Source organism: Lactuca virosa, chromosome 5, assembly GCF_052849685.1.
Source record: "Lactuca virosa cultivar CGN04683 chromosome 5, Lactuca_virosa_CGN04683_v6, whole genome shotgun sequence".
NCBI lineage: Eukaryota > Viridiplantae > Streptophyta > Magnoliopsida > Asterales > Asteraceae > Lactuca > Lactuca virosa.
The window spans coordinates 134,527,776-134,549,066 of NC_136430.1; the positions used below are offsets into that span (position 1 = coordinate 134,527,776).

The 21,291-nt window shown below is 34.5% G+C and overlaps 1 protein-coding gene across 1 annotated transcript; it reads left to right on the forward strand.

Annotated features, from left to right (window-relative positions):
- Positions 1–18,186: 18,186 nt before the first annotated feature.
- LOC145117518 (two-component response regulator ARR12-like) lies at positions 18,187–20,749 on the forward strand. The gene is made up of 6 exons (XM_079053804.1): positions 18,187–18,282; positions 18,384–18,559; positions 19,026–19,178; positions 19,296–19,589; positions 19,665–20,224; positions 20,470–20,749. Exons 2-6 carry the CDS (start codon positions 18,430–18,432, stop codon positions 20,560–20,562), a joined length of 1,230 nt encoding a protein of 409 aa, XP_078909930.1. The 5' UTR covers positions 18,187–18,282; positions 18,384–18,429; the 3' UTR covers positions 20,563–20,749.
- The last annotated feature ends 542 nt before the right edge of the window (positions 20,750–21,291 follow it).

Sequence of the window (21,291 nt, forward strand, 5' to 3'; positions counted from 1 at the left end):
TGTAACAACTTTAAACATAGCTTTCTTTCAAATACTTCGTAGACTAGGAATATTTCTCTAGTTCTCGCAAGTACTTTAGAATATTCCTATAAGTCACACAATGCATTGTTCTCGGATTATACTGGTATCATTCGACATGCTCTAAGCATACGACTTATCTAGCCTTTATGCATAATCATCACATATATGATTTCTCCGATTGCAGCAGCATATGGAATACAATCATGTTATCTAGTTCAAAAACATTTGCACTAGGATTTTGCTCAAAATCATGTCATATGGTTTTTTAAAAGATAACTCTCTCAGAGTCCTTTATCTTAAGCTCTTTAAGATCATTGACAATTAATGCAATTTTACTTATGTTGGATTAATGTCTAAGTCCATAACTATAATTGGTAAGACTTGACCCGACCCGGCATGGTCCATTTGGGTTGCATGGCATCATACATTTGGATAGACTATAATGAGAGAAATAACACTTAAGGTTGGTTAATATATTATAAGTTCTAATATATTAATAAGGTTATTTAATTAGTATTGATCAAGAATTAATTTGGAATTAATTAAGTGATCAAAAGGAGACTAATTAAATATATGGGTTGATTGTGTAAATCATTCATTCTTATATATGTGGGCTTGTGATCCAAGATTTCTTATGTTGGACTAAGTCCATGGGGTGACCCATGGATACTCCATGGAGGTTAAAATCCATGGAGCATAAGGAATGGGTAAAGTTATGAGTTACATGGTGTAACCCTAATAGCCACCATATAAAAGAATCCCATGGCTCAAGAAATCGTGCACTAATGTGTGAATATGAGGGCTAGACGATTTCAAGGAGTGTTCCATTTCTCTCAAGTCATTCCATGTGCATTTGGTGTTGTGTGAACCATTTGAGGTGTCACACTTGGGGCACTAGGCACTCAAGCTTCATGGAGACAAGCTACATCAAACAAAGGTATGTATTCTATCCATTTGATTACCCAAGTATCAAGTATTGTATGCTAGATAGGGTAATACCTTGGAAAGTTCATAATTGCATGTATAATAGAGAAAAACATAGATCCAAGGTATTTAGGGTTGCATGTACACTTAGGAGTGTTAGAATGCTCAAAAACCATCAGTGGTATCAGAGCCAAGGCTTGTTTTCTTGTTATACTTGCAAAATTAGCTGAAAAATCGAATTGTATTAGTTTAAAAGTTATGCTAATTACTTGAAAAAAATTTGATGTGAATTATCTTTGTTCATATGAGTTTATTAGATTAATAGAAAAGTTAATTGATTATGTGTTTTCAATCCATTTTAATCTAAGAGTTGATTCTAAAATGTGTTTTTGTAACTTGTCCTCAAGTTATATGAAAAGTCACATTTAAGTTTCATAAAACTCATAAAAAGTTAGCAATGGTTACAAAAATGAAGAGTCTTGTCCTCATTAAATGGTTTTATGACTCCATAACTTGTCCTCAAGTTATGGAGGTTCAAGAGTCACTTCATTAAATGATAAAATGTGTAACCTTAATTAGTTCCATAAGTTACAAAAATAAAGAAAAGTTACATTCTTTTATTAGTTTAAAGTCTTCCATAACTTGTCCTCAAGTTATGGAACTTGAAGAGTTTTTTTTAATTAAAACTACTTTAAACACATAAGTTATGGAATTAATTAGTTTTGAATATTTTCAAAACTTGCCCTCAAGTTTTGGAATTTGTAAAGTTTTCCCCATGAATACTTTAATTCCAAGTTAGCCCTTAGAATTTTAAAAGTTAAAATTCAACCCTTATACTTTATAGTATTATAAGTTAATAATAAATATATGTATAAAAGCAAGTCAGTCTTACCGTTAGTAGGCCTCATTCACGAAGCCGGTCTATAAGGGGGGTATAAGGTTACTGCCTATAAAATGACAGTTTAATGGGTGTCCACTCTCACCCACCGCTTCCTTGACTGGTGGAGGGTCGTTAGCCGAACGGGTAGGATAAGGACTATAATTATCCCTTCATTAAAAGTATTAATGATAAATACTAAGTAACTAAACTTTTTATAAATTCCCAATCTTAGTTACTTAGGAAAATGTGAATAAGGTGCTAATCCATGAAATTACACTTTGCACTTTGTTTAAACCGTTAGTGGAGCGTGTGTGGTTAACCGGCACATTAACCTGGATTTAACAAAGTAGGCAAAGGGTAACTTAATATTTATCATATTATCGGTGGAGCTCGTGTGGTTAACCGGCACATCGATTGAGGGGTAAATATTAAGGGTACCAAGTATATTTGCATGGTTACTTCACACCTTGTTTTGTGATCCTCGGCATCCCAGTCACAAAACCTGAAGGGCGCACTCGAGATTGAAACATGCCATTGAAAAGTTCAATGAATCTCAAAAGATCTAGGAGTTTCAAATCCAATTAAAAACCTAATTACATTATTTCGTTTTTCATGGTGGAAATTGGTAAATCGTCATTTACCTACCTTCAACTATTTTATAACTCGGATTACGGCATCCCTCTTCCAGTTATAAATAGGTTGTTGGATCCTAGCCTTAATATTTCATATTGGGTGTTATATTAAGGACTTTAGATCAACTATCTTGAATATCTCCCAAAAGATGTCTAGTTCAGACATCTATGATCTTCCCAAATCTCTTGGAACTTTACTTCCTCCACCTCCTCCAATTATTCTCCCTAACCCACAAGTTCAAGGTCACTCAAGCCCTAATGGCAAGCAAGGTCTATGTGTGATCACATCTTAGAGATGAAGTCACATATTGACAAGCTGGGAGAGTTGGGTGTCAAAGTCTTGAGAAAGTTGGATGTTCAATCACTTTCTAAGTCACATAGTGAGTTCCTTTGGGACTACTATGAAACAGACTATGACATGAACCTTAATGATCATATCTATTTGCTTGGTGCTGCTGAATCAGCAATGATTTGGAACGATAGTAAAGCAAATTTGATTAGAAGATCAACTTCCCAAAAACTTTATGGACAGTGACAATGGTGACAATGGAAATCCAGAAAAAGCATTCTCTTCCCAATGGAAAGGGATTGGCCATAGTCAACCCGGTTGACCAAATGGTAAGGAGAAAGGCTAAGTCTGAGATAGTCCCATTACTAAAGGGTCCATATGTTTATTTTGCCAAAGGAAGGGGCGTTGATTGCAAAGCTGCCAAGTTTACCTAAGGATGTTAAAGTCAATAAGTCTGACTCTACTTTAGGTAGAGCCCATTATCTAACTCTGTTAAGTTTCTATTCTAAGATCCTCATTACATGATGTGATTGGGTCACATGTTGATGTTTTAAGAATCAAAGAATATAGAGAAAGCTTAAAGGAAGTATATGCTGATTCTGATCGCGTAGGTGGATTTCGATCGCATCAGAATTTTGAAGCTGTTACTTAGGAGTTATGATATATTGCTTAGGAATAGATAACAACAAGTTTTTCCGTATGCATTTGCACTATAAGGATAAGTTTTTCCGCAAAGTTTTGAAATAAAATAAAAGTTTTTAATTTTATATTTATTTTAAATATCCTTACAAGTGGCATTTGTGAAAAATGGTTGTTTATATGATTCCATTGATAGCAATATTTGAAAAAAAATGGACTTGATTCTTTCGTTTGTGGTAGTGTCATAATTTACCAAATAAGGAAAGATTCTCATTCCCAAGGCTTCAGTTGGATAGAAACTTGGAATCATGCAAGTTGAATAGTATGATGAATGAGAACTTTCAAGCATTGGAAAATTAAGACTTGTTCACATGGATGTGTGAGTCAAGTTAAGGACTAAAGGGATCGAGTACACATTCTTGTGCACTGGTCAAGTCCACCACAAAGCTCGTTAAGACTATTCGTCATGATTTACTAAATTTTAGTAAATATGGTTATACTTACAAGTTTAAGTATAATTCTGAAACATTGGAAAAGTCTCAATGTATCGCAGAACGAATGGGAAGAATCAAATTAGGCAGACAGATAAAAGTTTCTCAAATCTGAAAAGATGGGAGAGTACTTTAGTATCATGTTTTGTGATCATCTTAATGATTAAAGAACCACATCACAATTGGTCTTCTAAGGACATCTTAGTGCATTCTTATGACTAAGAAGAGGAGTCATGAATTGTTGAAATGGTTAAATCAAGAAGATGAGTCATACTTCGTTTCAAAACAAGTCTTAGAGTCATACTCCAAGACTATAAGTTGAGTGACATATCTTAAAGAAAGGTTTATAACACTTGTCAAATGTAAGAGTAAAAGTGTCCTACTCTTGTACATTTGAAGTTGGTAAGTTGTGATGTTTTGGATTAAACAAAGACCAACTAAGGCCAATTGTGTGAAGTGTTTGTCTTGATAAAGAATCCGCACTATCTCTTGAATATTTGGCAAGATAGTCTTATATGTCAAGAGGACAGTGGGAGTCTTAAAGATCCTAAAAAGAATTTCAAGAACTAATCAAGAATAAAACCTGAGGTTCTTCACTAGCACACGACTTGAGGTTTATAACCTATCATGTTGACATATTCTGTGCCCATTCCAGTTAAAGTTGGCTTTGCATAGGAGTTCTGAAAGTTCTCAATTGGTTGCATAACAACTTGGAAGCAATGGCAAGCCCTGTACTGCCAGGTGGCAAGAAGTTAAGATTGCATAAGTTCAGTCCATATGAGTTTGGATTTGTCATTATCCTTGTCTTGTGACTATGGTTTTGACGATTCACATGGATAAGAACACATACACCATAAAATCTAAGGGTCATAAGGTTTCTCTCCGATTCATGAAAATGATGGTGAGGAAACACTTCCACCAAGTAGATTTGAAGCAGATGGCAAAAGGTCTAAACAATTGAGACTATGATTACGACATCCCTTTTCATAGTTCTGAAATTGTTTAGACACACATGCATGCTATCTAAGGAAAGGTGTATGATTTTGATAAAGTTTTATCAAAGCATCTCGTATCAGAAATCTGAACTTAGGTAAGGAAGTCAATAAAGTATTGATTTCTAGAAGTCCAGCTGATTTCTGAGTACATGTTAAAGCTAGTGGGAGCATAAGTGTTATGCTAATAATCATCATGTTAGTGGGAGCATGATATTTATTGTTAGTGTTGCAAGTTAGCAATGTTAATTATAGAAAACAAAAGTTTCAATTCGTGAGGCTGTAGGGATTGAAAAAGTTGTTTTGCTATAATTAAGGGAGAGGATATACTTCATTTCAGTTCTAAAGGCTTAGATTGAGACCTTAATCATCTTTAGTCAAGAATATATATATGAATTTCATGTTGGATTGGTTCAACTTAAGGAAATTCTATATATTGCATTCTCAAAATTCGATTATGGTTACGGCATCCCTCTTCATAGTCAAATTTTGAAAACATGGCAAATAAAAATATTGTAGCAAAAGACTGGTCTAGAATCATGTCTTTATGTGAGACATCATGAATCGTGTACCATTTGCTTTGGGTACATGATCGATTGCATGTGCTATAATATTTGTCATTTCTAAATTTTTCCAAATGCCCAGAGGCATTAAGAAGGGAAAAGGTCTAGAATTGGATATGACTAAAATGATTAAGCAATTGTCGAGGACAATCTGAGGTTTACCAAAGATTGGTTGCTCAGGGACAGTTGGAAGTATAGTGCCAATTTTGGAAGGACCATATTGACATATTCTAAAAAGAGGCATCCCTTGTTCAGAAGTGATAGTCAAAATGAGAATATGGAGTTGTCTCCATGGGTGGAAGTTATCTGTGTAAGATTAGAAAACTTAATGCAAGAAGCATGTCCAAAGCAATGTACTTTGAATATGAGACTTAGTTTCCATGGAGTTGATCTCCAGTGGAATACCTTATAATGACTGTTGACAAGTCTTTGTGACTTTGTACATATTCATTACAGGAGGGTCAGTGCATATAAGTTTAAAATCTAAACAGATTTCGATAAATGATAAGAATTTGAAATTCTCACATTTTTCGATAAGGATTTGGGAGTGTGAAATTAGAATAATTGAAAGTACGTTCAATCGATCTATTTCACAAAGTAAGGATCATAGACAAACATAGAGTGCATACTTGATGTATTGCAAAGCTATTGTTTAGAAAAACATAGTGTACATGCTTGGAGCATGGGACACCTAGTGTTTTAATTCAAGTATAAAGTTGATAAAACCGAAACAATGAATAATGAGTAATCACTATGGTGATAAATAAAAGTGGTCTATTTATATTCATAGGGTTTGATACCATATTTGATTCATTTATTCTTGTGTTTCACTTTGCATGTTTTGACTTCCAGAATAACTAATTCGCTCTTCCAGAATGATTAAGTTATTCAAACCATCTACAGTCGGTCATATGTTGGAAGTAGATATGAATCAAGACTGTCATGAGTTGGCTTGTAGAGGTCCAAGTTGGTGGAAAAAGTGGTGCTACAACACTCATGAGTGCTCATAAGTTCTGAGTATTGGATTCAACCCGCGCTCATTTGAATCACTTCATGGATTTTATCACGAGTGATCATGAGACAATAATATCTTATATTCTTCAAACCTAGAGATATGAGTTGTTACTATGAGTTGGTTGTACATTGATTGCACGAAAACGCATTCGGTAACTCGATGTTATAAAACGTGCCTTTGTGTATGATTCAACAAGTAGTAGAACAAGCCATATGAGTCGAAGTTCATCCATTCCTTTTACCTTGGGGATAAAAGCGATATCTGTGGGCCCCTCGATGATTTAAAGATGATACATGTGAGTGCTTGGCCAAGCCAGGACTGATTTGATTTGTTCAATCAGTCAGTCATCATGAATCGGAAATCGGGAAACAACAAATGGACAGAGAGAATGATTGATAATCCATGTCTCAGTCCATATGATATCTAGAATGGAGGAATATATGATCCCTTATCTAATGGACAAGTCATTGACAAAGGTCAGAGTTCATCGACAAGGTCAGAGTTCGACAAAAGCTTTTGAGAGCTACGATTGCTGATCGGTTCCTGAAGTCATACGCAATAATAGTTTTAGACTTATCCAAGTGGGAGACTGTTGGATTAATGTCTAAGTCCATAACTATAATTGGTAAGACTTGACCCGACCCGGCATGGTCCATTTGGGTTGCATGGCATCATGCATTTGGATAGACTATAATGAGAGAAATAACACTTAAGGTTGGTTAATATATTATAAGTTCTAATATATTAATAAGGTTATTTAATTAGTATTGATCAAGAATTAATTTGGAATTAATTAAGTGATCAAAAGGAGACTAATTAAATATATGGGTTGATTGTGTAAATCATTCATTCTTATATATGTGGGCTTGTGATCCAAGATTTCTTATGTTGGACTAAGTCCATGGGGTGACCCATGGATACTCCATGGAGGTTAAAATCCATTAAGCATAAGGAATGGGTAAAGTTATGAGTTACATGGTGTAACCCTAATAGCCACCATATAAAAGAATCTCATGGCTCAAGAAATCGTGCACTAATGTGTGAATATGAGGGCTAGACGATTTCAAGGAGTGTTCCATTTCTCTCAAGTCATTCCATGTGCATTTGGTTTTGTGTGAACCATTTGAGGTGTCACACTTGGGGCACTAGGCACTCAAGCTTCATGGAGACAAGCTACATCAAACAAAGGTATGTATTCTATCCATTTGATTACCCAAGTATCAAGTATTGTATGCTAGATAGGGTAATACCTTGGAAAGTTCATAATTGCATGTATAATAGAGAAAAACATAGATCTAAGGTATTTAGGGTTGCATGTACACTTAGGAGTGTTAGAATGCTCAAAACCCATCAACTTAATCCTTTAAGTTGCCATGATCTATCGATATAGATCCTTATTCCATTAATTAATATGTCGACTACATATAACATTAGGAATGTTACTGCGCTCCCACTGGCTTGTAGAAAACACAAGAGTCATATAGATTCATAATTAAATCACATCTAATTAACTTATAAGAAATAAGATTCTTACTTTGAGATGTTAGCTTAAATCTTGGAAAGATTTTCATTCATGTATGTTTTCTCATTTGAAAACTCACTTACTCTTTATATTCGCAATATATAGAGCAAGATTAATCAAACCCATACTTGATAATCATACATGAATGCATCTCTATGTGTTTTATTAGTTTCTAATCAACCATTGAGCAGATTCAACAACAGTTGAAAACTTGCTAGTTCCAAACTTTGATGCATTTAGTTTATGGTTCTTAAGATCTTAAAGTTCCATATAGCTCCCACTTAGAAAAAGAACTTTCTAATCACTTGTTTTATGGAATGACAATTAGCGGGATTAGTAGAAACTTCATCCTAAACAATCATTTAGGATAATCTACATAAATGCAGTTAGTAGATGCTAGAGTAGTTAAGTTTATTGTCTAACATAAGCTCTATAACTCCATACCTTTTAGATAAGGACAAACCATTACATCCTTAGTCTAATGAAAGTATTTAATCCAGAAATATATATATTCAATATATATTTGTTGCAGTGAGTATAATTCCTAAAATTTTATAAAGTAAATAGTTCTTTTAATAAACATCATGTGATAGACTAAAGGTCTATTTTTATCCTCTTCAAAAACTTGTACTATCGACATTCAGCTAGTGGCTAGGTGACCCTATCCCACTAGATAATTTGAAGGCTACCTCGAACATCAAAAGATAGATCCAAGCGACCAGGTGATCCTGTGCCACAAGAACCATACTAATGACGAGTGAGTGTTTTTTTCAGAATGAGTTGTGAATCGATTCCACAACTCTTAAGATGTTCCAAGAAGACTTGGTTTACAAAACTCATTTTATTTATCACAACGAAAGGTTAATGATGATCTCATTAAGTTGTATTTCAGTCTCCACTATGAAACAATTTGAGCAAATCAAAGGTTTCAACAATAACGAATAAAAGTCGTTAGTGAAATTGATTAAGTATCTATCACCAAATATATTCATGGATTGAAAAAGATTACATACATCAGTTATGTATAACTCTTTGTCAAGCGTTTTGTTCTTTAATTATTAATAGATAAAGACACTTGTGAATCATCTTCCCATATAAATATGATTCACATATATCAAATGAATCGAGCTCATTTGCCTTCAAAATTCAATCATTTTGAAGTTGGTATATGTATTTCTTATTTATATTATCATGATGATTATGACATAGATAAGTTCCAATCAAATATCATTTGATTATATAGGTGTTATGATCAGAATTATTAATTTAGTGAAAGATTATAGATTTACTTCATAAATAACATTACGAGAAAATATTCTTTAACACATAATACATTGTTTCAGAACAAGAATGTGAAAATCCACTAAACGATAAGTAAATCTAGATTTATTCATAAATTACAATTCTTACATGTCTCTATAAGGATAGGTACAATACATTTATTGTTTAAATAAAAGACTACAACAACACTTGTTATATCTTCAACACGAAATATCATTCGTTTGTAATCAATTGATTATTTCTTCCAATCATCAACACATAACATCAATTATTAGTGTTACGTGAAGTATTACATACTCAAGTGAATGATGGAAAAATAAATAGTTCTATCATATAGATACTAGAAGTCTTGTCCAAGTCCGACTTCTTCAGCTCGATCTCCTCTAGTGTCCAGTTTCTTCTACAATAGAAACAACACTAATCATTTTGTCATTTCTTGATTTCTGGGTTTATGTTGTATTTCCCTTAACTGAACTATAAGTCCATATGAGTGCACAATCTATTAGACTTCCTTTTATTCAATTCTTGAACAGACTTCAAGCTATTTCTAGTGTTCTGATTGAATATATGTTTTACTTGAAGAGGCATCTTATATGTTTCATAATTATCCAAGACTTTCTGCAAGTCATGGTTAATTTCTTATGTATGATGTAAGACACATCAATATCATCACAATAATACTTGCATCAAAGTATCATGATAAGACTAATTAGTTGCAGAGGTTATTCAGGTATGGGATCTTTCAGTATATATAATTTCTATTTATCTTAAAGGTAGAACCTCAAGATATTATACCAGTTATAGAAATTATAACCATCAAATGTTATTGTTTCTTTAAACTCAACAAGAGAGAGGTTTTGCAGGGCGTAAAAATTATTAACAGTTATCAACATAATTTAACAAAGTTTCATTTAGTATTTTCAATATTTAGTCTTTAAAAATTAATACCTTTTATTGTTTCTTAAAACATTAATTTATTAAAGTCTAGGATCCAAGTAACGAAACAAGTAAATGGTTAGGTGACCTTTATCCCATAAACTTAATCAAACTCGGTAGGTAGCGATTAACAATTGCATATGATATGTAACTCCTAGATTATGGGATCCTAAACAACTATTACTTAGCTTGACATGTTTATCTCATCTATGCCTCATACCTCTCATGCTTAGGTGACCTTTATCACATAAGATTCCGATCAAGTCATCCTACTTGAAACAACTTGTAGCATTGTAACTAACCAGTAACAAGGTGACCCTTTAGAAACCAGAAACTACAAAACTACCCCGAACATCAAAATCCAATCCTAGGCCCAGGTGACCCCGTGACGCTAAAACCCTCAAATGATAACGAGTGTTCTTCAAAAGGACGACAATGACTTGCATTTTTAGAAAAAGTTTTATATATGTTTTACAATTATAGTTTATAAAAAGTATGGTCTCATGAATATTGCATACATCCAACAATTCATCTACCCTTTCGTAAAATTCATATCACTTGTTATGAGGTTCTTTTGGTGCCAAATGAAACTTCATTTTATTTGTCATTAACCGCGATCGATTATAAACTAAAATCTGGTATTTTAAAGTTTAGTCGTAGATCGGTTTTAAGAACCGGTAATAGTCTTAATAAAACTTTATTTTATACTTAAGACTTGGAGTTTTGGATGAGTTATGAAATCACTATTTTAAATCTCCTTTTAATAATAAAAAACTTATGTCTTCATGAATTTATAGAATAAACTCATTTTATTTTATAAACTCAATTTTATGCATCTTATGATAAAAGTCATATTTTGATAAACAAAACTTGGGTAATGATACTTATGTTTTAAATCTTATTTAGCATGCATAAAACACAATATCAACATGTTGCGTTATGTTTAAAACACCAATATCATATATTAAGTTTCGACGCAAAAATAATCACTAGTTTTATTATTTGTCGTTATAACGCTATAAACCAATTTTAGTCTTTTTAATAAAAACTCATTATTTATTATAAAGACATGGAGTTTATATAAAGTTTAAACATCTTTTAAACCATTTCAAATATTTTAAAGTTGGGTATTTATAAGTTTTACAATAAAACTATTTTAAACAAAAATTGAGTTTTAACCGGTAACCGGTAAAACGTTTTTATAAATATCCATTTATTAACATCTAAAAAACAAAGATTATCAAACATAAAAAATCATTCAAACATATAAAAGATGGCTCTGATACCACTGTTGGGTTTTGATACGGAATATAAGTTTGTTTTTCACAAAAACCGACAACGGAAGACTTTAAAAATAACAAGTTTATTTTTAGTTCAAAACAAAATCAAACCATCATGGATCCATTTATAGAGGTTAGAATGAAAAAACAACCATAGGATGTTTTAGAGATAACCTTTGAAGCCTTTGAACCCACTTGGTTTTGGGGTGTTGATGAAGATGTAAAGATCAAAGAACATGATCTTCTCTACAAGTATCCACCATCAAGATTAAGACACTTGGAATGCTAGTTCCTTCTTGTATAAAGTACTTCTTAAGCCTTTAAGTGCTTAACTCAAATAAACACTAAAGGAGAAGCACTTTGAACCACCAAAGACTTGAATGGTCTTTAAAAGAATGAGAGCTCCAAGCCCTTTTCATGCCCACAATTTTAGAGAGAAAAAGAGAAAAAGAATAAGTGTTTCACACACACAAAAATGCAACCCTCATGCATATCTTATATAGACAATGCAAAGTAAGGCCTAACCATTAAAATAATCTAAAATAATGGTAGTCTTTAAAAGCATGAGAGACAAAGGGAGGAAGGTTGACAAGCAACCTCCCACATCATCATCAACTTTCGGCCATGCCTAGTTAAATAAGAAAGATTCTTTGATTTTTATAAACTTTAAGTTTATAAAATATAAACTTTGTCTTTAGGTAAAAGACAAAAGAATCCAACTAGTCCAAAATGTTGTGCATGACTTACTAATTCATACCATATGAAATACTAACTAGTAATACTCTCTTATAATTATTATTTTCACAAAACAATAATTATTCCCTAATTATAATACAAGAATTGATATTATTTATTAATAATCATATTAATAATAAATATACAAAATGTGCCAACTTGATAAAGGTGTGACCCTATAGGATCATATATTATTAGCAATATCACTCCATAATGATTATTGGGCATATAGATTCAACGAGATCCTATTGCTAATTCTCGTCAATTGGGATCAGAGGTGGGTTATGCACCATGTTTTCAGGAGGGTCGACCCCACGATTGGCTTACCGCGTAGGTTTCGCTAGTCTTACGCGAGGAGTTACCCGACATCATTGGGCGTGTCACTGATAGATTGGTCGCCAGGTTCGAGAGCTGGACCTCGACTATTTAGGCGGTTGACGGGGTGGTCGGGGTAACCCAAGAGCAGGAGATTGGTTTGGGTAGGCGACTGGGGAAGAGAAAGCAGACTCATGGTCCGACTCAGCTACCTGATCAGTTGGATGTTGCCATGGCTAGTGTTAGAGACCCCGGGAGCCACAATATTTGCATGAAAGATGAAGGAGCACATGAGCGTGTGCGCGACAAGTCTAAAAGAAGCAGGTGCGGATGGAAGGGTCACTTAAGCCAATAATGTACCCTGGAGGTAGAATATTGTCATCGTTGTCATCATCCTGGCCATTTTAGGGCGAATTGGCCACGCTTGGTGGTTAGGGCAGCTCTGGTTCCATCGCAGGTGCCTCGACAGGAGGGGGGAGGTCTGGATTTCATCAGATGCTATTGCAGGTATATTATCTTTTGCCGTCCTCTTGATTATTATCAAAATTTATATTACTTTGGAATGTTGTATTGGTATTGGTAATCATTGTCTTTGGCTTGGTTCTCTGCTATTGTCTAGGATTATATCATCGCGAATTGTTATATGCAATTCTTGCATGCCAAGAGTCATTAGTGATTCGTATCTTGCTGAGTGGGTTTCCGTTTGTTCGGTTGTTGTTCCAATTCGTTGATGGTGTCAATTCAGGGGTATCATTTGGAAGATTTATGGTTGGATTAGCTGGTTAGTTCTCCAATAAAGGCAGAGTTTAGTCATGTTAGAATTGTCCATGGAAGAACCTTTGGGTTCAATCACTACCGTTGCTAGGGAAGGAGCGGTAGCAAGAAGGTGGTGGCGACAGTTGCATGAGTTGTTTGGTCATTAGAAGTGCCAGGGGAATATTATTATCGCAGGGATTATAGATGGTTAGAATACATAAATTCTTTTGAGGATGGGAGTTGGGGTGAAGATTCCCCAGTTCCGAGCAAGGGATATGGTCTTTAGTCACCGACATAAAGGACTTCAGGGTTGGTGCTGTATCAAAGGAATCACTTGGGGTTATCGGGTTGCTGTGATTTCGGGAGTATCTATCTGGATTTCAGGAGTTGGGCGATCATTGAGATCGGTTAGTAATGGAACGCTGGTACTGGTGATGTGTGATTTTTATATAAATAATTTAATTACTTAAGTTTTAAATTTATAAAACTGAATTTATCGTAACCGGACTAACACACACACTAAGCAGTGAACCTAATCGTATAATAGTATAGTTGTTGTATGAACAGGTATCGAACACAAGGGGAACGGTGGTGAATTAATTTTAGAATGCTTGATTATAGGTTACACATAACACATAAGAAATAAGAAAAGTTTTATTAAATACTTTAAATACCACTTAACATCAAATATCGTTAAACTGACTGGAAGACAAATTTCTTTAGGTACTTTGGTCTAGATAAATTACATCTCAAATTAATGGCTAACTACTGATACAATGGATATTTATTCATTATTCACCGATTCCTAATATGACTAATGTTATAGTCACGACTACTAATCCTTTGATTTCAACACAACTATTAATTCATTGATCAGGTGAACAAATAATCATGCAAATTAGTATTTAGTTCATATTAAACAAGATTTAATCTTATTTAACCCTAATTGTAATAGGAGTTAAATCATGCAGAGAATGGTCATTCTACTCATGCACACACTGTAACGTCCCAAAAATACAGGCCAAAAATTTCATTTTTAAATCAATACTTTGGAAAACATTTGTGAATAAACATCATCCGATCATATCATTTCATAAAAACATTTCTCGTGCCTGAAAACCAAATCATAAAAATAATAGTAACGTCAGATTACAATCCCAAAACATCTCATAATGCGGAAAACCAATGCGTGTGTGTATGATGTGCCGCTACCGCGCCAGCTCTTTCCCCTTCGCTGAAGAGGTACCTGAAAACAAAACTGTAAACCGTAAGCACAAAGCTTAGTGAGTTCCCCCATCGTCCACATATCATACAATCATATAACATACGTACTGCCAGGCATTTCTGGGGTGCCCGACCTACCCGGTACGGCCATTCTGGGGTGCCGACCTACCCGTGTCAAGCCATTATGGGGTGCTGACCTACCCATGTCGAGCCATTCTGGGGTGCTGACTACCCTTCGGTCCTAGCAACCGAACCTCGGGGACTATTTCACCCCCTACTACTACTGTCACATATATCATAGCATAATCTACTGTCAGACATATCTGGGGCGTCTGACCTACCCTTCGGTCCTATCGACCGAATCTCGGGGACTATTCTCCCTCCTACTACCTCTATCTTATACAACATATCATGCTAGCAGCTAAACATATCATAACATACTGTTAGGCATATCTGGGGTGCCTAACCTACCCTTCGGTCCTAACAACCGAACTCTATCACTATCACATATCATATCACGCTAGCATATAACATAACAGGTAGTAGTAACACAGATGAATATCACAAAGACAAACATCTATCATACGATCCCTACTGGTGGGCCGACATTGTGCCCGTAGACCCACCGCTACTGGAAGGTAACTCACCTCGCACAAGTGGCTGCTGATAATCTGTGCGGGAAACCTCCGTCCGCTGCTGCTCCGGAAATCCTCCGGCTACAAACCCCATAAACACTCAGTTAGAAACTGATCTCTATAATTAGGGTAAAATGACCATTTACCCCCCAACCAAGTCAAGTCAAAGTCAAAGTCAAAGTCAACTTCCAGTTGACCCGACTCGCCGAGTTGGGCCGTCAACTCGCCGAGTCCCTCACTCTCTACTCGTCCTCATCCGTGACCCTACTCGTCGAGTTGGGCCGTCAACTCGACGAGTTCTTCTCTCATTCGAACGCCCCATGAAAACTCATCCGACTCGCCGAGTTGATGAACAACTCATCGAGTTGTCCTTTATCTGATGAACCAGATCTGTCCTCAACTCGCCGAGTTGATGAACAACTCGCCGAGTTCTAAGGAGATTGCCTTGGACTCGCCGAGTCCGTTCATGCACTCGCCGAGTCCCATGAACTTCCAGCACAATGGCTTAGTCCAGAACGTTGGGTCACTCCCTGGGACTCCCTAAAAACCTTTCCACGCTCAACTGAGTTCTTTTGACCCTCAACAGAAGGGGCAAAACCCTTAGACTCGCCGAGTCCAATAATGGACTCGCCGAGTTGGTCACGTCCATACCCTAAATCTTTGCTTTCTGATGTACATCCTTTGATCAAAAGATAGATCCAAGCTTCTACAATCGATCTAGCACGTAAAGTTACAACCTTTACGTGCTTGCATGGGACTTTGAGCTCAAAAGGACATAAAACAAGCTCATATGGCACATGGAACCTTTCATGGGTGCAAAAGCAACCCAAATCTGCCTAGTGACTCCTTTCATGATGTGATTCAGAAGCTTAAACCCCCAACCATGTTTGCAAACATGGTTGGCTACCAAAATGGCTCATAAAAGCCCTAAATCTTCCCAAAGAGGGATCTAACAAATGAAAGAGCAAGGTATAGACTTTATACCTTCTGAAGACTGCAAATGATGCTCACAACTGAATCCCTCTAGCCTCCTCTTGATCCTTCAAGCTTTTCCTTCTTCCTTGAACCACAAAATCACCAAGATCACTCTAAATGCCTTAAAACTCTTCAATAACGGCTAGGGTTTGCTATGGGGGTCTTCTGGGAGTAAATGGGACGAAGGAGGCCGAGTTAAGTTGTTTAAATAGGGTGCACACCCATGGATTAGGGTTTTTGTTCAAACAGGGTCTACTCGCCGAGTCCAGGAACCGACTCGGCGAGTCCATCACTTAAGACCCGCGATCTTTCTCACTTCTACTCGGCGAGTTAATCCTTCGACTCGCCGAGTTCAAGGCCAAAAAAATGCAAATTATTAAAAGATTAAATGAAAGGATACGTACCAAGAACTAGGTGCTACACACACATTAAAGTTCATCACTTTATTCCCTAACCCTAGGTTTTGGTCAAAACTCTAGTCATAATCACCAATGGTTACTGGAAAACTATGATTCAAATTAACACAACTAGATAATACTCTAAACTCTATTAATTCAGCAATAGGAAACAAAGCAACAGTCTTTAACACATATGGATCTTCAATAAAACTTGATAAAATAAATTAAATAAGAATAATCAATCCAAATAGCAATTAAACCATAAATTCAAAGATTCATTCAATTATAAACATAAAGTAGAAGGTTTTAACACCTAAATCAGAGAGTAAAAACATAATGACATCACACTGGAATGCTAACATGGTCACGATAACAAACCACATGATTACCGACATGAATCCTCTCTCGAATTCCTTAGATCTTCGCACCTGTCAGCTTAACGGCCTTCCGGCCGCCTTCTAGACCCTCAAAACAACTTCTCTGAGGTTTCTTGTCGACCAAGGATCAATAGAAGTCGTAAATCCCCCCTAAAAATCGTCCAAATGCTCAAAATATATAGATTCCCGAAAATCTGATCACCACGACGTGGTAGTGGCACAACGTCGTGGTCCTCGTGTATATCCCGTATTCTCCAAGTCAGTCTCAACGATCTCGAAGTTTGGATTTACCACGGCATGGTGGTGTCACCACGTCGTGGTAATTGGAAATCAGCATTTTCTCAGAACACAAAAATCGTCCGAAATTGTGTCTAGTTTTCAGATCATTTTGAACCTTGTTAATCGAAGTTACGGTTAATGAGATATAGCCAAAACACTGATAAGGGGTCAAGTTGTCCATCAACATCATATTTGCGTCTTTTTAGCTTGTTTATCCTCCTTTTGCATTTCAGCTCACATTTTAACTGTAATTGAACATTTCAAAGCGTATCAAGTATCTTTTAGTTCTTAATAACATAAAAACATAGTATAAAATAATAAGAAAATGTGATAAATATATGCATAAAATAGACGTTATCAACTGGTAAACGCAGGTCATAGTCTGTTCATGTTATCTTTAACTCAAAACAACATACTTATATTTCTAAAATAAAATAGCAACATACTATTATTTCTATAATAACGTATTTTTTTATAATAACACATCATGTTTTTTTCATAAAAATAAATATATTTGGATAAGATAAACAAAGATAAATCTTAAAAATTACATCATATAAAAATTAAAAATTAATAAATGATGTTTTTACGCTTCAAATATTTTTAGATAAAAAAATAGAAAACAAAAATATTTAATTATGTATTATAATTTAAATATTTTAGATAAAAGCTTGACAACAAAAATTATTTTTAAATTTAAAAAATATATAATTACAAAGTTGTAAAAAAAGGGCTGAAAATATAAAAAAGAAAAAATAAGAGATTAGAATTGTAATATTTCAAATGATCGTTGTGTAAAATTTCATAAAATAGTCCTTAAGCAAGTTTCACAAAATTACAGAAATAGTCGTTATCTAAAATTCTTTCAGCTTAACGGATTAATATAACAGATATTAATGGCAATGACTATTTATGTGCAAAGTTTGCTCCATAGGGACAATATAAACTAAAAAAATTTCCATTCATTAATTTACTGTCGATATTAAAATAGATTTGAGGGCATTAACTATTCAAAGAAATATCAAAATATTCCACGGAAAAATCAGCAATGAGACTATGAGAGGGCCTCTACGTGAGACCTAGGGTTTACCCAATTTAAAATGCATACTGTAACTTTCACACGGTATTTTCTACTGGACGTTCCTCACCACTTTAAGCAGTTGCTGACGAATGATCATCATTTCAATTTCAACTGATTTGAAGAATTTAATTTTGTAATTCTAGGGTTTAAGAGACTTGTCGATATCAATCATTCTGGAGGTGTGAAAAAATGGGGGTGGAACTGAAATTTGCAAATGAGTCGGATGAATTTCCAGTGGGCATGCGAGTTTTGGCTGTGGATGATGATCCAGCTTGCCTTAAGATTTTGGAAGCCCTCCTTCGTAAATGCCAATATCATGGTCAGTCTTTGCTCTTCTCGATTCTCATGTCCTCAGTAATTGATTTATTGTTTATGTTAAGAAGTAATTAGGGTTGGTTACAGGATTGTTTAAATGCAGTTTTAAACAAATTATTGAGACTTGAAATCTCATAAATCAGTTTTCATCATGTGGGTCAATAGGATTATGATTCTGATTAGGTTATTTATGTTCAAAATTAAAAAATAATCAAATCTCGAGTAGCTGATATAATGATTCTTCAAGTCGCAGTAATTACTTTGGAAAAACACATTCAAATACACTTTTTTCACATAATCATTCAAAAAGATTTCTAAAGCACAAACATGTCCTCTAATCTCATATCGATTACATCATTTTCTCCTTCAAACTTTACTTCTTCTCATCTAGAACGCCTTACTTACGTTAGTTAATTTGAACAAAAATGATATAACTCATTACTCATCTGATTATATGCGAATTTTTGCAGTGATAACTACAAATCAAGCGGTTTTGGCCTTACAGATGCTAAGAGAAAAGAAAGAAAAGTTTGATTTGGTTATTAGTGATGTTTGCATGCCTGATATGGATGGTTTCAAGCTTCTTGAACATGTGGGACTTGAGATGGATCTTCCTGTCATAAGTAAGTAATAAATGAAATACAAAACTTTATTATTATTCAAAATCTTGGACATTTTTTGACCCTGTGGCATTCATAAGTGAGGTCTCTGTCTCTCTGATTCAAGTTTTGTTATTCTAGTGTTATCTGCATATGGAGACACAAAACATGTGACAAAAGGAATATATCATGGAGCTTGTGATTATTTGCTCAAACCCGTGAGAATTGAAGAGCTAAAGCTTATTTGGCAGCATGTGATTAGAAGAAAGATTGGGAAAAATCGCCTTGATGAGGTGGAAAATGTATTTTCAGACAAAAATGAAAAACCAAACAAAAAAAGAAAAGATTCATCAGCACAAAAGAAGCCTCGGCTTTCTTGGAATAAGGAACTACATAACAAATTTGTTGCAGCTGTAAAGCATTTGGGCGTTGACAGTAAGTTTAAGGGTTAAAATGGTAAATTAATTTATTTATTTGTTTTTTTTTTGTGAAATTTTCACTTGTTTACAGAGGCTATTCCAACAAGCATTCTAAAAGTGATGAATGTGGAAAATCTTACTAAACAAAACGTTGCTAGTCACCTTCAGAAATATCGTGGTTACTTAAAAAGGATTAGCCACGAGGAAAATCAGAAGGGTAGTATGGTAATTTCACCAAACGGAAGGTTGGATTTTGCTTATCTTCCTACTTTTATCGGTTATGAGAACCCATCTTTAGGATCAAATTCATATCCACCAAACAACTTAATTGGTGAATCGAGTACTCCTTCTGGTATGGGTATTTTCGGTATTTCATCTTTACCGATGATTCAAGAAAATGATAGTCAAAAGTTAGCAACCACCATGAATCTTCAAGGAGTACCGAACGTTGTTGATGAGTCAATTTTATACCCCGTTACCCAAAATGCCCTTGGAAATGTGGTGCATCCGATCAAATCAAGTTGTTATGTTTCAAATGACGGTTTTATCCCTATGGGGAATAACGTTGAAGGTATGCTACCGCCATATAGTACAACATATGGTGGCGGTGTTGGCTCCTTGGAAGATATAGCGGTTGCGATGATGCGAGAGGTATGACATGACAGAGCAGAACAGAGCATACTGCGTTTGACATGACATGATATGACATGACAGAGCATATAAAACAAAGTTGCAATTCTAATTGTCATTTTTGTTCCATTGATATCAGTATCAGTCCCAATGAAATGCATGTCATGTCAATTACAGTACAATCTGTTTTGTCTTGTCCTATATGATGCTGGATTATGTGGAAACATAAAATAGATCATAAACATTTTTTTATATTATTATTGCAGGAAAAAGGCAAGGGTAAGGTGATTGTGGAAGGGCATTCTGGGTATTATGATGAAGTTTGCTATGCTACTAGCGAAAATTACATCTACACGTGAGGTTTTCGGGAGTTACTCGATTGTGTTAGTTGATGTGAATATTTGGAATTTTGGATTTGTGGCTGATTTTTGTCGAATGTTACTTGATTAGTTCTATTTTAGTGTGTATATGTTTAATAGAACTTATGTACAAAATAACTATTTTAATGGCTCAAAGCAAGGGGGTGTTTGGGATTGTTTATTTCAACTTATTATGTGTTTTTTATTTATAAAAATGTTTATCAGTTTCTATGTAATAAGTTAGTTTATATGTAATAAGTTGATAAGTTGTTTGCAAGTTGATAACTTGTTTGCAAGTGTTTGGCAAGTTCTATTTATATATCTAAAATGACCAGAAAAAAGATGTCATGGCATATTATTTGATTATTGGTTTCTTTTATATATAACCTTTTTTTTTCTTATCATTCATAATAATTTTTAAATTTTTTTTTCGTCAGTAATATTAATATAACATGATTTATTATAAAATCAAATCAAATACCGAAACTAAAAAATAATTTTGAAAAATTATATTGGTATTATTGAAAGAATATTGCTACAAAAGTTTATGTAATCAACAATAACCAGAAAAATTCGAAATATAGACAGACAAACTGGATTAGAAAATATTAACTAGGAAACTCACATTTGAAGGTATAACCTAGCATAGGTGTATCAAATTAAACACGTTGTACGAAAATTGTTAGTTATTATGAATCAAATTTATTAATGATAATAGAAAAAATAAAA

Bases quoted from the DNA above. Each gene is read 5' to 3' on its own strand.
- LOC145117518 (XM_079053804.1), top strand. From the start codon at position 18,430: ATGGGGGTGGAACTGAAATTTGCAAATGAGTCGGATGAATTTCCAGTG. The intron at 18,560-19,025 runs GTCAGTCTTTGC...GAATTTTTGCAG, and splicing joins TCGTAAATGCCAATATCATG to TGATAACTACAAATCAAGCG. The intron at 19,179-19,295 runs GTAAGTAATAAA...TTGTTATTCTAG, and splicing joins GATGGATCTTCCTGTCATAA to TGTTATCTGCATATGGAGAC.